General features: G+C 37.9%; 1 protein-coding gene across 4 annotated transcripts in view; it reads left to right on the top strand.

Moving 5' to 3' along the window:
* Positions 1–15870, top strand: part of NFATC3 (nuclear factor of activated T cells 3) — a 63900-nt gene extending 48030 nt beyond the window's left edge. For 2 of the 4 annotated variants that reach the window (XM_027646701.1, XM_027646700.1), the window contains exons 10-11: positions 6224–6325; positions 12574–15870. In XM_027646701.1, the coding sequence (XP_027502502.1) occupies positions 6224–6325; positions 12574–12698 (227 nt within the window). In that variant the 3' untranslated portion in view covers positions 12699–15870. Of the gene's footprint in view, positions 1–6223; positions 6326–8423; positions 8493–12573 lie in introns of all 4 variants that reach the window. The other 2 variants (XM_027646702.1, XM_027646703.1) reach the window with 2 other exon arrangements.
* The last annotated feature ends 1191 nt before the right edge of the window (positions 15871–17061 follow it).

The following is a 17061-nucleotide window of genomic DNA, read 5'->3' as shown; positions in this document are numbered from 1 at the left end:
TAAATGAATATGGATACAGTATGTTCTCCCAACTAATACATCAAACATGAAAACTATATTTAGTTGGAAAATAGGTTTTTAAGGGTTACCAATTAAGGCAAATAAAGCTCTCAAAACACTGAGACAAAGCCAATTGAAAATTCTTTAAATCATGTCTGGATTACTGACTTAAATATATAAGTCAGTAGTCTTAAAGTAAACAAAAACTTCAAAAAAACCTCTGAGGGCATAAATTACCTTCTTTCTTTTAAGTAACATGCACTATTTCAAAATTAAAATAGTAGATGTTTTCTTGGCCAAGAAAATATTTCAAGAAATATTTTACAAAATTTCAGTCCTGGAATTCCTGCGTAGCTTGACAGGATATGATTTAAAATTCTTTAAAAACAAAAAACACTAGAAAAAAACCACCACAAAACTGAAAAAAAAAAATAATAAAAAAGACAAAACCAAAAAGACACAAAACAAAAATCCCCACCAAAACACCACCACCCCACCTCCAGAAGTGGCAGTCTGGGTAGTAGTTACATAAATTCCTTTGAGCAAGACTTCTAAAAGTGAATCTTGCTGCCTCTTCAGCCAGCAGTTAGGTGTTTTCTTCAAAACACAACAAAAACCCCTCCATATCCACTAATCCAGAACTACAAAGCTGCTTCATCCATCGGTGCTCAAGCCAAGAGCACCTGGATTAGTCTTAATCCGGCATGTCCTGGAAGGTGTAACACATCTGGAGTCACCATTTACAGCTTCCCTGAAAAGTCTATGTTTGCCAGTGACCAATGGAGCATCTTTTTAAATTTTGTTGTGTTCCTTTGCCCTTTATGAGTCAGAGCAAGCTGGGCTCTGTTCAGAGTATGAGCGAACACGGATTACATAATTTGAAAGCAGATCCTACACCTATGTGTCTGCATAAAGGACACTTTTTTCCTTTTTTTTCCTATACTGAAGTTTGTGTGACTCTATCTTGTTGTTCAACAGGATCCTGTTGATGTCTTTAGACTTCTCTAATCTCAAGCAGAATTTGCTATTCTGTTTTTTTTCTTCTCTTCCTGTCTTTGCTTCCTGCAGGAAACACTTTTTAATTCAGATGAAGAAACAAGGGATCAACATGCATGAGGATACCTAGATATGAAAATAAAATTATATTACAGAAAACATTTGAAACAACACAATTTCAAAGTAATATTTACTGTATGTTACTACTTCAAATGTGTTCTGGAAAACTCCTCTTTTCCACTTAGGTCTTTGCAGTAGTCAGGCTGCACAAGCTGGTGAACTTTCAGACCAGAACTATGTGGAAGCAGCTTCTTACACTTTATTTGTCCCCTCTACTTTTTCTCTCCCCTGGTGTGTTGCTGGACATTTTTTCCGTTAATGTCTTTCAGCAAGTAGCCCTCTGCCCAACACCCCGGGTTAACATTGCCCTGGATAGACAGTGGAATGTTTAGGGCTGCAAATAGGTGTAAACAAGGCAGCTGCAGTGACAGGAAACAGGCAGCTGGTCATTTCTATCCTTTCCCATACCCATCATCCATAATGTGCTCTGCTGCATATTCCTCTAATAAAGGTCCCATTTCTTCCCCACTTGAAAAAAAAGCTACTCAAAGTCAGACTCAGTGTAGTTATATGATGAGGCCTTATTAATTTCCCCTCAGTCTGATTTAAAAAGTGCTCCTAGTGTGATGGTTTAGCTATCCCACTGTCAAGTTTTAGATTTAAATCTATTCTAATACTGTTGATCTAAAATTTAATCTCTTGTGGTTTGCAGTTTAGGAGGGAGTTTACCTTGGATTTCATTGCTTCTACAGTGATGAGATTTCTAGCATGTACAGCTGTATTTAACCATTTTGAAGGTATTACCATAGGCTGTATTCAGCAAATCAAGATGACCTTTTGCTAATCCTCTTACATTTTGTAACTCATTGCATCTCCATTACATAAATCTGGAGATTAGAAAATCCAGTATGTGGATTTACTATAAATCATAACTAGAAATCCCCTGACCATTTTGTGTGTATAAAGCAATAACTCTGCTTTGTCAGCCACATTCCGTGTAGAATTCTAAGCCATTAGCATTCATTCATTTTAATAGTTCTGTGATGACTCTCTAGCCGATAAAGTCTCTTGCTGAGAAGCTCAGATTATTCTATCTTGGCTAGAAAATGTGTACATCATTACAGGTTGCTTTTTACTGCAGCTTCAGCTTAATTTCTGGAGAATCAAAGTAGTAATTAATAAGAAAATATTGTAGAATGACTGTACTTTGTATTTCTGCCTATATTTAAAACTTATGCAATAACAGGTCATTCTTAATTAAGGCAGTGTCCTGCCAAATGGAGCATTCAGAAAATACTGAATGAAAGAGTCTAGCTTAGAATGGAGGAGAGCAGCTCAAAAACCTGTTGTCTTGCTGGTGCAGCTCAGACTTGAGATGTACATCTCAAATCGAAGGTGGTTTTACTCTCTCCTAAGCATGGAACAAAATGTTGCACCCTGCAGCATGCCCAGCATGGGTTAAGATCCAGACTGAGCAGTAGTTTAAAAGCAAAAGGTTGGAGCGGTGAGGAAAGGTGAAGAGTGTTATCCATCAGGGGTTGTCAGCAGTTAAAGGAGACTATGACCATATCTTCTAGTGGATTCATTGTGTCCATAAAATTTGTGACAGCAAGGCATCTATTGAGAAGACCAGTTACAGACTTCTGATTTGTAAAAATGTCAGTTAAATCCTCCGGTGTCTGACCAGCTCTCCCTCGGAGAGCCACAGGACATCTTGTAATTAATGCAAAGTAAGCTCAACTAGTTGTACCACTGCAGAAATATTTCCATTTAAGGATTAGAAGAGGTTAGAGACTTCTTCCATGAGAACAAGTGGCATGTCTGCATCGTGGTGTAGGTGCTGGCAATAGCAGCAGAGCTGGAAGGAGCTCAGCACGCCTTGTGACACTGCAAAAATACACTGAGACACTTCAGCACCGCTTTCCACTGCACAGCACATGTCCTCTAGCACCAAGGCTCATGCTTAATCCTGGGTCAGACTCATCTCTCTCCTTGTGTGAGAGAAGGGGGTAAACATGACTTAAGGGAGTTGGGTTTACCAGGATACAGAAATGCAGAGTGTGACAACATGACCAAGACATGAACGAGATATTTGTTACTGTACCACATAACTGCAGAGCTTGTGCTGTGACTCTGCAGGCACCTGCAGCTTCTCTATGCAGCTATAAAGATAATGTGCACAGGAAAACTGTACTCCTCCAGCATTTCATGCAGCCTTATTTTGTCAGTTAATAAAAAAGTAGTACTTCTTAGTAAAGTTGGCATCAAACCTGAAATTACTAAAAGCAAGCCTGGCCTATGACTTGGAAGGATGATGTGCAAGGCAGCCCACCGTGTCCCTTGGTGGTTTGGCATAGCAGACGTGGCCTGGCATATGACTGATTTGGTGTCAAACGAGCAGAATCAGCTGTGGCTGCTCCACAGCACAGAGGACTGAGGGTTAATTATAGCCTGGCAGCTTTTTCTTTTTTGTTGTTAGGGAAAGTTGACACTCTTATTAGTTGCTGGTCATGTGGAGTCAAAACCAGGCTAAATATACTGCACTGAGCAATGTGATGTAGTTACAGGGATTCTTCACATAAATGCAGCTGATAGAGTTCTTTCTGGAGTTGACAACAAAGGCCTGTGTGTGAGGAAATGTGTGCTGCAGTCTGTCCATAGCGTTCTTTGAGGTTTACTGATCATTGTTGCCTCTGTCAATAGAGCGATTCACTCAGCCCTCCCCTAAACACACAAAGACAATTGTATCAACTTCTTTTTGTGGGGCATGTTAAGAAACTCTTACTTCCTGTAGCTACACTACAATCAGGTATCCCAAAATATTTTTGGAAAGCCATTTTTCTAAAACTAGTACATCTTCTAGGTTTAAGTCCCATTGCCCACACATCCTACTTCAGTTCAGCAACAATAAAGGATACACAAGCTAAACTTCTAATTGGATAGTGCTATCAAAAAGGAAGTTAGTTGACTCCTGTAGGAAGAGATCCTGAAAATCAAATGATATAACTCCAGTAGCCTTTTGGTCTGCCTGTATCCATAACAGAGCTCTAATTTTAAGTTGACTTCCTACTTTGACCCAAATCTGGTGGAGATAATTGAAGGTTTAAAACTTTTCTTAACCTTTCTTTACTTAAGAGATGAGTCAAGACAAAGAAGTCATTCATAAAAATATGAATTTTTCATCAGTTAAACAGATCTAAAGGGTGTCAGCTTTCTTGATTTTTGTTTCAATTTAACAGTTTTAATTTTGGTTTTATATTCTTTCAGTACAGAACACATTTTGGTAGTGCTTTAAGATGTAAAAAACTTTCTCAAATGTTTATGAAATTATGAGGTAGAAAGGTATTTTTAATATATGTTTACCTGGTAGTTCAAGTTCTATCTAACTTACATGTGTGTTGAACAAACCTCTTATGCTACATAACACACTTAAAAAGGCTGATGCTTTATTTACCACGTTTCCCGAACAACAGGTAGTGTGTGCCCAAGGCAAGCGCATGTGCTTCGTTCTAGAGGGTGCTGGCTGGAGACATGTTACGTGTGCTATGCATGACAATTTGTCAGGGGTAGATAAAAGCAAACATTCAATACTTGGCAGCTTTGTTAGGGCACACGAGAACCTCAGAATTCCTCTAAGTATGAAATTAATTAGAAAAACTGCTCAGAATCATGTTTCCGTGCTAGAGTGACAGATAACCCTCACTGTATAGGCTGTGCTGTCTTTATGGTGCACAGCCTGTTGCTTTAGGAGCTAATGAACTGCACTGTTCTCTCCAGAGGTTTTTTTGACAGTGTTTGTCGTCTGCTCCTTTGAAAGCTGTGCCTTTAAAGAGGGTTGCTGGCAAATGTTAATTTGTTTCCTCTTGAGGTAGTTTCCTGCCCATCTCCCTGGTTTCATTTGATCTTTATTTAAATATCACTTTCTTGATGTTTCTACCATAATTGGTGGAGGAAAATGCTCTTTTCCTAATCTCCTATTATTTGACAAGAATTTATCCTTAATCTACTCCTTTCCTTCACAGTGGCAGTGGACATTTTCATTGAAACCCAGATAAAGCTTTCCACTTCCCATTTAAATACATATAACTTTACACTTTGAACAATTAAGCATAAGAAGTCACCCAAACAAGTCATTTGAGCTGCTTGAATTTCAGAAGGAAGTAAGAGTAGACTCATTCTCCTGGGAGTGACCCCTAAGCAGGGCTTAAAAACCATGCTGGCAAAACAAGTGTGTGCATCTATCCAGAAGGCACAAATTGGCCAAGGTTCAGAGTAATTTTGTTAATTGTGTTAAAGCCTAATTTACTAAACTTGCAACTCTGTCTTGCACAGGAAAAAAAAAAAAACTATATCCAACCCCGTACACTGTTGTAAGCTCTGCATAGCCACCAATCACAACTGAATAAACACACACTTGTTGGTTAAAGTAATGAACACACTATTTGACATTGATTTTTCTTCCAGGAAAAGCAGTTCAGTGAAACACAGCTCTCCACTTCCTCTGGGATTTCTCACATGGCCTTGGTCTCAGAGAGCCACCTGTGCCAAGATAATACTTGGTATTCTGGCACTTGGATCTGTGTGTGGTCTGACTGCAGAGCAGTACCTTGGACAAAGTGTACAGACAGTGTGACAAGTAAAGAGGAAACCAATAGCTGTGTACAGGGACAGTTTCCTTTGGTTAAGGGATAGGGAAAATAACAATAAAGGTGTTTTATTTACTAGTACTCTTCTGCCTACCTTGTTCAGTGGAGTTGCTGTCAAGGGGCACAAGCACTTTTTAATTTGACCACAGTAAGTAAAGCAGATTGAGAAAACTGCAGGAGGAATGTTTTAAACTAACACAAATACTAAACCAAACTCAAGCAGTATAAAAATCATGATGATACAACTAGGCAGACATCCAAAAATATTAACCATTACCTTTATGGCTGCTAACTGAAAAGTAACTAAGTATACAAGATAAGTGATACTGTTTTTTATAAGCACTCTGATAATTTATAAATAGTTATTTATGTCGGCTTACGCAGTAGTTAGTTGTGAATGAAGCTGGGTATTTAAGTTAGTGCTATTAAAAGAAAAATGAAAATCACTTCCTCGTTGAGTGAACTGTAACTTCTTGGTTTAGTCCAGTCAGTAGTTATGTCTGTCTTCTTCTCTGATACAGACAGTTTTATCTCTGACCTGGAATACCAGCCATCAGGTTCAACAGAGAAATGGACTCAACATTCAGCATTCATGTCCAACTCCTATGTGGAAAATCTAGAGGGTGAGTCTGCTTACTGAAATGCTTCAATGTTTGAAATTGGAGCACAAAGGAAAGGGGAAAGTCTTTTCATAGTCTTATGAGCTACAAGTGAAAAGCGCTGTGTAATACTGAAGTATTACTGTAATTGGACACCTGTGTATTCTGAAATAGTTGGAAATTCAGCAGTTCTGAACCAGGCGTACAGTCACTCAGTAAAATCCTCCACTCAAAGTATATAGAGCTGCCACAGAACTTCCTGAGTGCTGTAGGATCTAGGAAAACAAAGAGGATATGGAAATTTTAAGCCAAATATGGGCAAGGTTAAAGAGTGGCCAGATAAGTTACCTGAGAAATTTGGAATGTTTCTCTTTATTAAAAAGATATCAATTTAAATAGATGGAATACAGTGGTGTGCACCAACTACCTAAGTATTAGGAATACAGATTCATAACTAGATTTCAAGTTGAATGTGCACTGTAATTGGGAAAGAACATCTGGATTTATTATTTCAGCTTCTTTATTTCACATATAAACAAGATAATTATGCACCACGACTCTTCTAAATACTAATGTTAGAAGTTGATGCATGGTATATGGGTGTCATTTGTGTTTATATTTAAGTGTTTTTCACTTTATTACAAACATGGCTAAAATGCCAAAGAACTACACTGTCCCTTTTTTCCAATATATATGCATATACACATATATTAAAACACAGATAACATTTTACATTCCCCAGTGATTTTTATAGGGTAATACCTGTAAGTGAACAGTAGATTTGGGATTAGTAACAGTAAAGTAATCAAGCTCTTAATAAAACTTTCACACAATTAGTGTGTAGACTGATCTTAAGTTTGCCTATGAAACTGAAATAAATCACACTGGTCTTTTATCATCTTTCAAGAAATTTAACTCTGCTTTCCTTACATATCAAAACGTTATTAGTAAGGTAAGTAGCTCCTATTTAGAATGGCAAAGCTAGGGAAAGGACTCTGTACACTAAGTTGACATTCCTAGATATTGAAACAGCAAAACTATTAGTAAATTGCAAGTTATAGCTTTGATTATTTCAGTGTTCTAGACTATATCCTGTGCAACTCAGACTCTGATAGGTTCAGAATAATTATTGAAGAGCAGAAGTTCTTGAAAAATGAAAATTCAGTTAAGTAATAAAATAACCCCCAAATACCAGTCTCATCAACTAAAGAATAACACACAGGTTGGCAAACCCCAAACTTGGGCTTATGAAATGTACACTGACAGATCTCTTTTAAAAAAGGCACACAGACAGAGACCCAGACCTGGAGAGAAACATGCTTACACACAAATGTTGGCATGTGAGAAATACAGTTGAGAAATGGCATTTTTTTAAAACTAAAATAATGGGTATTTTATGTATTTGGCACAAGATAGTGTGGTACAAATGCAAGAGATTGTTTACAACAAATGGTTTTGCACCTTGAAGAATGCAGTGTCAAATGAGAGAAGCTCTCTGTGTCCATTGCTAGTACAGAATTCTTGCAGAGACAACTTTCAGGGTTAAACTAGGAAGAGTATAACTTCTAAATTATACTGCTGAAGACGAGAGCAACTGTAACTAGTGTGCTGCACGAGATCAGAGCATCTGCAAAGGCAGGAAATAACTAATGGAATACTTGAGTCATCCTTTATTGAATGGGTAAGTGTGATGACTGCTGTGTGGAGTACTAAGTCATGAGGAGAATCCACAAGGGGAAATATCTCTTTATTTGGTCCAAAGGACCATACAGAAACTGCCTGGAAAAAAATAAATCTTTGTTTTGTTGCAGTTTCAGCTTTACAGGCTGTGACAAACTTGAAAAGGTGAACTATAGGAACACAGTCAAACTCACTGAGAAATAATAGGTGGTCAAAGGGTCAAATAGTTGCAAACAGTCTGCAAACTCTTTATGAGGTTCTTATTAAGTGTACAATTACTATGCAGTGAGAGAGACTACAAGTTGCTTCCAAATGCAGAAAATAGAAAAGAACATGAAAACTATTAGATTAAATGTGAAACGTGCCCCACAGATGACAAATCAGTTATTCAGTTAAAATAAGATAAATGATCTTAGAAAGTTTTTTGTATTGATGCTCACAGTTGAGGAACTAGAGATTCTCATGCCCAATGTCCTTTGAAAAAAGAGACATGTTGCAGGATCTGTCCAAGATAAGGTGTCAGTGAAAAGTTTTCAGAACAGATAGTGACAGTGACAATTGTCCTCAAGTAGATGACATGCCAGACAACAGCTCTGAAAGAGTAAGAAACAGTTCTCAACTGTAATGTATAACCTCTTGCTTAAATCTGATTTAGAGCCTAGGAGAATGTGAAACTGCTGCTGCTCAGCTACTCAGAGGGGTGAAAACCAAAAACTGTCTAGAAACCTCTACAGGAAGACCTTGTGATTAAAGAAAATCAGGTAGTTAAAGAAAAAGTAGAAGTTAGAGTAAGGGAAAGAATAAAACCTGTGCTATAATACATGCAATGACAGTCTCTCTGAACTATTATCATATAAAGCTGTCTTGAATTTACAATGGACGATTCTATGAGAATTTGCTCAGTAGTGTTAAAAGTAGTCTTGAAAGGGTAAATAAATGCTAGGAATGAGCTTGTTATTATTTTTTTTTTAAATTTATCCAAAACAAAACATTCAGCCATTTATTAATAAAAGCATAATTTTTCATTATGATGTCATGCTTCATAACACAAGAGTTTGTTCTGTTCAAATCAGCAAATATGGATCACTTTCTGTAGGTGGGAATTTCTCCTGAGGGGTTGGTCAGTACTGGAACAGCTGATAAGATCAGCACCCACAGCTCTTGTGTGTCACTGACTGCACAAATGTTCAACCTAATTTTAGTTTATCTTAAAACTCTGGATTGCAAATTGCAGAGTTTTAAGAGCTCTCCATGAACAGTCTGGCTGTCCTGCACAAACACTGGAACACTGGCTTTGCCAGCTGTCCCAGTGCAAACCTTCAGCAGCCCAGAGGCAAAGTCCTGGGCCTGAAAGACAAGGGCAGGGGAGACCCCAGTGCTTCGGCTGCCTCCATTTGTGCAGTGAGCAGGGACTGAAACCAGGCAAACAGAGCACAGTGGGAAGTGAAAACAGTGGGAAGAACCCAGTAAAACTGAACAAGTGGTTGCTCTTATTTTACAACTTAACAGCAGATCCAAAAGTCAGACCCACTTCTCTGTTCTGCTAATATTGGTGTTACTACAGCAGTATAGGCTGAGCTCTGCCCTTTCTCAGAATGGTTGAAATTAACTTCCTTTCCTACCTGAAGAGCTTGAATTTTGCTAGACAATGTTATAGAAAATGTGTGTTTATACTCATGAACTAAGTTTTCAGTTTTAATCACAGACCACTAAATGGTCTGTAATTGATCCTTGGTGGAAGGTGACATGTCATGCATTCAAATACTAACCTTTGGATTTCTGTTTTAGTCTTCAATACAATTTTCTCCATCACAAATTAATACAAAAAGGAAAATGCTGTATGATTTCACCTTCAGCCTTGTACATTTCTGTGCAGGATTTTATCTCTTCTTACTGACTGCATGATTTGCATTTTAAACTACTTTATGCCATCACCTGTATCTCATCTAGTCAATGTACAGTCTTCTGGGGTCTGCAGGCTACCCCCATCCATTTGTGGCTCACAGAGTTCCAGACAGCTGAACTGGACACTCCTGGAAAGTACAAAATAGGAAGATGTGTTAGTTGGGACGGTGGTCTAGGAGAAAACACCTTGGCCAGAAACAGCAGTAAAAGTATTCTGGCCTTTTCTTGAGGCCTTCATGGTGCTCTGACAGAACACTGAGTTAGACACTAATTTTTTTTAAAAAGGCACTTTTGAATACTCATTGGGTTTATAAATTAGCAAATCTAACAAAGCCACTGGGGCAAGTAAGAGTTCTCCACTAGAATTCTCTGCTGAGATGAAGACAAGATCCTGCATTTTCCTAAGAAATGGTAGATACTTCTAATGTAAATCCATGTAAGCCAGATAAATCTGTATTCCCCACATGCTAAAAGCATTGCCAGAAAAAGCACTGCGCTACCAAACAGCTTATTACAAGCAAATCAATGATTATTTAGAACAAAACAACACAAACTAACCTGGAACTTTAATACTCATTATTACATAGTGACTTATGCAGAAGTTTGGCAAATAAAACCCCATGTGACCAGCTATTGTATTCAGTGTAATGTGTTTTAAGGAAAATGTAATGCCACATGGCTGCGTGCTGTTCAATTGATCACCTTTGCCTGTGGGAACTACAAAACATTGCAGCAGTATAGACCAGGTGGTGCTGATGATGCCAGTACAGATACATATCATCCATCAAGACTTACGGGAAGTAACTGTCTAATAATTTCAAAATACTGAACTTCAAAAAGTTCTTTTTAATGTTCCAAATTTTAGCAGTACTGAACAGTTGCAATACTCAGTTTGCACAGACCAACTGCTCAGTAGCATTCAGTGGACAAGAGCTGTTATAAGTCCTGCAGTTAGAGCAAGCTAATGACAGAAGCTGATGGCTCATAGCTCTTCTAAATGAACATCTAGATTTTGTTTAAAAAGCAAAAAGTCTTGGGTTTTAGCAGATGTTTACTTATGGCATTGTGTTGGCCTAATAAAAATACTTGGAAAAGTGCCCTACCTGCAGTCACACAATTATCAGTGTCATAGTGCCGGTTAAGTTCATTGAAGGAAAGATTTTTTTGAAAACAAATAAATTGCAAATCTTGTAATGCTTGAGGGAATTGGCTTTTACATAGCTGGTCTGAACTGTTTGAACTTTGGGGCTGCAATAACGTGTGTATTTAACAAGCTGTCCTTGCATTCATGCGGGAGAAAACCATTGCCAGTGATTGACTCTTAGATAACAAATGCCCCCTCCGTGGTTACATAGGGGTTCTGTGACATGAGGTGGTTTTAAAGCTCTCTCGAGTAAATTAAAAGAATATGACAAAACCTGTTTTCAGAGTTGGATTTCATGTAAGTTACACAGATTTGAGTGCATTCACAATATTACTGCATTTTCTTTTAGACCCACTTATACTCCTCCTGCCGCTGAAGGCAATGCTGAGGCTGGGGAACAGTATAAGCAGCAAGAACAATTCACACTACATGTACATTGATTTTGTTATGCTTCTACCAGCCAGGAATGGTCAGTAGGAAGCTAAATCCTGCTATGGAAGATTAAGGAAGCACCAAGAAGGGTGGTGGAGTACATCAACACTGTTCTGTAAAGTTACCCAAAGGAGAACAAAATAGCAAAAGCCCGGGTTCCAAATCCGTTAAGATTTTCAATAGAAGCAGCTTACTAGCAGAGCAAAACATGTTTTTTTATTAAGAATGATCCTTACTTAACAAAAGAGTCCCATTAAATGCCTGCTTATAGAAACAAACTCATGCCAGTAATAAAGGAAAAGCCTCAATAGCTTATCATATTCAAAGTCTTTCTGAGTAAGAGATACTGTAGCCTATTGCCACTCAGTCCTGGAAAACAACAGGATTGACTGCCTTTACCAATTAAATAATAATTCAGATTTTGCTTATAATCTAATATTTGTCTAAAATTTGTCATTACTATTTAATGTGATATATCACAGCTTTTACATTTATCCATTAAAATAATTATTTTTGTCATCTTCCAAACTCAAGTGTCCTGCAGCAGTTATCTAAGCTTCAGAGTAAAACTCCAAAATTTTCATTTGTTGATAACTTAGGTGCTAGTTTGTCACATTCACAGAGACGTCCCTTACTTTTGAATAGTACTACTTGATTAAACTTTGCTGAATTTGACGTATATGCACACACAGACACACAAACTGGGTATTAGTCCATTTTAATTATTATAGGAAAATTGACTGATAATGAAAGATTTAGTTACTGCAGCTTCAGAAATGCAAGGATTCAGAAAACTGGCCCATCAAACAGGTATATAGTATTTAAAAAGAATATTCTGTTAACCCAAATCCACGTTCTGAGGAAGTTCTGTAAGTAGCTTGAAAGAGTCAGGAGCTGCTAGAGTTATCTGTTGTGCCTGTAACACTCTTGACCACTCTTGACAGAAGGAGTTCTGTTCCTGAAACCAGGCTCCTCCTTCATCTTCTGTTACTTAACAGCATCAAGGCTTAGCACTGAGATATTTCTTTTTAAAAGGGATATACTGATGACTTCTGCCTTTTGGAAAGCATAAAAACAGTCACTTCTTAATATTTCTTCTTTTTTTTTATAGTGAATGAGATCATAGGAAGAGATATGTCACAGATCTCAGTGTCACATGGAACAGCAGTGGCCAGCCAGCCTGCACGTGCGTGTCCTGGATCTCTGGAGACAAGAATATCTGATGGAATCCAGTAATGGATAAGCTAACAACTAAGCATCCATGAAAACTTCACAGTTTCTCTGAATATTTCTTCATCCTCTTCCTCTTTAGACTTACTGTGCTTCCAACTCTGTGGCCTTTATGAACTGGAACAGTGAATCCTTGCAAAGCCCTTTCAGTGGGTTACATTTTTGATGTAGAGACAGAGCATTTTAATTATAGTTCCTCAGATGCTGTAAAGAGACTTCTTAAAATGGACACACAGAATCTACACCAGATATTTTAACTGTTTTAAAGTTACAAACAAGCTCTGCTTTTTGCATTTAAATAGAATACTTTTATATTGTAAGTGCTTCAGATGTGTGGAGAGGTTAGTTTGCTCTTATAATATTCACAGTACTGAATGTGGAAAACACATCTTCAGTGTGCTGCTTTCCCTTAGAGATAGTAGAGTTTGTAACTGATGATTTGTAACACCTTTTGGTCATTTTGGAAAGCCTTTAAAGCTTCTATTGTTAATTTTTTTTTAGTAAGATCTTCCAGTGGCAAATCATACCTGTCATCTGAAGCCAATGCCATGGAAGCCATTGTGTATATGAATACTGTAGTGTTTTCTTTCTTAGATTCATAGGAAGCAAAGCCAAATGTAGATCTGCACTTGTTTATAAACTGAAAATGTTACTTGATAGGCTGCAAAAAGACCATTCCATCATGAAAGTGTTGGGATAGAAATTACATTCCAAAATTTAACTTTTATAACTTTGTGGATAATCTTCCTGATCTTTATTAGCACAGGCTCCTTCTTGAAATAGCTTTTTTCTTAGAAAGTTACATTTTTAATCAAATTTGAGCAGTAGGATTTTAGATTAAAGAACAGCAACATCAAAGCCATGTTAGATACAGAAGAAAATTTTATATTTGCTGAGGATCTAAATGTTCCCTGCAGAATATGGTTTTGAAATCACCAGTTCAGTGGCATTCAAGTTTTTGATGCAATAAATCATTTGATCACATCTGTACGTTTTATATGCTGTATGCCTGATCATGCCACTTGGAAGTCCTAAGGAGATGACAATTACAGTTCCTTAAATTTAGGCTGTTTATAAATGTCAGTTTGCTCAAAAGTAATTTACTGTGAATGAGTGGTTAGGTAGTGTAATGTGTCCATGTTGAATTGTAAAGGTGTGAAGCAGAAGCTACCAAAGAAATCCAGCAGATTCCCCACGGCAGCAGTGAACTCTGTGCTGTGCTCCGAGGATGCATCTCCCTTACCCCCATGATCTGATAAATTGGAAACAATCTGTTTACAGAGTTATTTAAAAATCTCAGGCCTTTACAATCGGACACCTTGGAGAGGATGTGAAACTGCCTGTGTCACACGCATTTCCCTGCCCCAAAAGGCACTCGTTTCCAGAGCTCTCCTCCATGGAACACACAGGGTACAACAGTCACAGCAAAGCGAGACTGAAGGGCACGGAATGTCAGAACATCCGAGATGTTCAGTTTAGTTCCTCAGTGGGGTGAGCCATGATGCTCTAACAAAAATTCAGTGAATTAACTCAAAGAATTAGAAAATTAAAAAGTGTATCTGCATTGGATCCAGTTTGGACAACTGGGGACATTTTAGCAGTTGAACACATGGGGAGCACGTGCCTCTCTCGATAAGAGTGGTCTGACAGGGGAAAGCAGTGCTGTTATAATGCCCACAGGAGGAAACACAGGTTCTACTGATGTTGCATTTTGGCAAAGTCACGGGGAAAACTTTCCATTGAGCCTTTTGCAGGCAAAACATTACACCTGAAGTCAGTACCCAAGCAATACCATTACAGTTGCTATAATCACATCTCTGTAATAGCTGAATCATGAACTTTTAAAAAGGACATACGTTGAGCAGGTGAAATTATAATTTTATCATGTAACTTCTTTTTAAGAGTGCAGCCTGAGGCTACTATCTTAATGTTTCATAATTATTTCAAACAACTTAGTGCTAGGCCACTATGTACCTGCTGGGAATCTTAAGCATCCTTTTTGTGAATGTACTGTTCAGTGGTGCAAATCTTGAAATTTGCAGAAAAAAATTGGCAGGGCTGGAATATGAAAAGTGTGATATTGTAATTGTCCTCAGCAGTGGTGCTTTACTCTGTCCTCTACTCATGTTAAAGACCCTACAAAGGACTCACATGCTCAGAAATACATCTACTTGTGTTTTTAACACCTTAATAACAAAACAAACCACACAACACTGTAAACTGTGTAATCTGTCTTCAGAGTGTGTGCTGGTGGCGAGGCATGTTCCAGTGTTCATTCCTGTGTTGGGTCTTTTGCATTAACCATTGTTTGTAGGAGAATTCTGACTTAAAAGCTTTTCATACTATATGGGATTTATGCTCCTTATCCTGCTGGTACAGACTCTCCTTACAAGTTCTCCAAGTAGCTGGAATTCACACTGTACCTAAAATACAGGAGCCCAAACAATCCGGAGTTGCTATGCACTAAATTTTCTGATGCCTTTAAATACCTTGATGCCTGTAGACATAGAGACGCTTTCCTATTTAAAAATGAAATTTAAAAAAATAGCTTTGGATACTAAAGCAGTTTTGTATTTGCCTTGTAAAAGCTTCAATACAAGGGTCTTAATTTTATTTTAGCTTGTGTGATAACGTAGGTAAAGACTGTTAATCTTCTATAATTTTAGTGATATAAAAAGCACAGGATCTCTATTCGACTATGCAAATTTAATTCAACAGCAGAACCCGGCAACTGTTGATATTTTGTTGGCATCCACTTCCTTGCCCTTAAGTCCTGTATTCTCCCTGAGTACTTTTCCAAAAATTTTAAATAATTTAGATTATCCTGAAGGAAGGCCTTAATCATGAAGTAGCTTTTCTATAAGGAGGGTCAAAGGTCAATGTTAAAAAAAAATTAAGGGGTAGCATATTAATCCAGGGGGGAGGAGGGTGAGTTTTGAAATTACTATAAACTAGCAATCCAAATTTCTGTAGTAAAACTTATCTGTTATCAGGGGAACTGCCACCCTTTTTAAACCAAAGAATGAAAAGAACGTAATAGTTTTGTTCTGATACGAAGCTTTGAAACTCTATTTTTGATACTCATAATGGATGTCATTCCTTGAGGTTCGGAAATCGTTCAAATTGAAGTTTTATATTTAAAAATGTGGGACAATAAAGATTAAGTTCTAGATGTTTACAGAGCCTTGTATTGTAATTTCATGTACATTTTGTATTTTAAACATTTTTGTAAGTTATGATTGCAGTGCTACTTGCAGAAATAAAGGGAAAAACTTGCATTTAGGCTCTTAAATCGTAGTGTTCAAATAAATAAAAATAATGCAAATGCATTGTCATTTATTTAAAATGCAGATCCAGATGCAGAGTGCGAAGAAACTCCCTGTTTGTGATGCAGTGGTAAACAGCTGTGCTCCGTTGTGACACGAAAGGAGGGACATTTTATATTCCCCCTGGAAGAGTGGTGGTTTTGAACAATCTGATGAGAGTATGGGGCTCAACTGAGATTAGAGCCAGCAACTGTGACCCTTTACATACGTAAGAAGTGATCGGCAGTGCTGGCAGAGTATCAGTTTGCACAGTAGTGGTGGCTTTCCTATTTTCAAATATCATTTCAATTAAACAATGACAAGATCATTTTGAGAAATTATTCCAGAAATTATTATTCAGGGAACACATCATAAACAGTAATTTTCATTCCTGAAAGGATATTATCATAGGCAAGATGCAGTTAAACTGTTTCTGAAATAAATGTGAGATTCCTACAAAGATCCTAAATTATTTGCCTATTCTTGGCTGATCAAGCAGTACTGAGGGAAATGCCTTTGGGAAAAGTATGGTAGAGTCAGGCCTTGAAACCTGTATCTTATCTCAGTGATATTAGTGGTACTGAAAAGGTTTTTATCTCCCTTGCAATTTTGTTACAGCACCTTTTACTTACCTGTGGAATCCTTAGGCCCAGTGACATGTGAGAGTGTCCCAAACTCAACAGGGAGGCAAAAGCTCTGACCTTTGGTTCCCAGTTCCCACCTGCCCAGGATAGAAAAGGAGCCGCGATGGCTCTCCCAGGAGAGCACGGCCAGCGCAGGATTAGCTTCTCCTTGGAGTGCCTGTCCTGGCCCATTACCCTCACCGGTGCTTTTTGTCTATAAATACAACAGAAAGGGGCAGCTGAAGTGCCAGTGACTGAACATGCAGTAATTATAGCTGAGGGTTAGTAAAAATAACCCCGGCAGTTTGAAAGCTGTTCACATGTTCTCTAGGGTGATTACCCGGTATATAATTAGCACACACCGACCCCAGCAATAAGCCATTGACTGGCTGCATCTGCTCTGCTGTCAATTCAAGTCGTCCTTAGCTTAGATGCAAATAG

The sequence above is a fragment of the Corapipo altera genome, unplaced genomic scaffold, assembly GCF_003945725.1.
Source record: "Corapipo altera isolate COAL_440 unplaced genomic scaffold, ASM394572v1 62, whole genome shotgun sequence".
NCBI classification, from domain to species: Eukaryota; Metazoa; Chordata; class Aves; order Passeriformes; family Pipridae; genus Corapipo; species Corapipo altera.
This window is presented reverse-complemented; position numbering and strand designations above follow the sequence as displayed.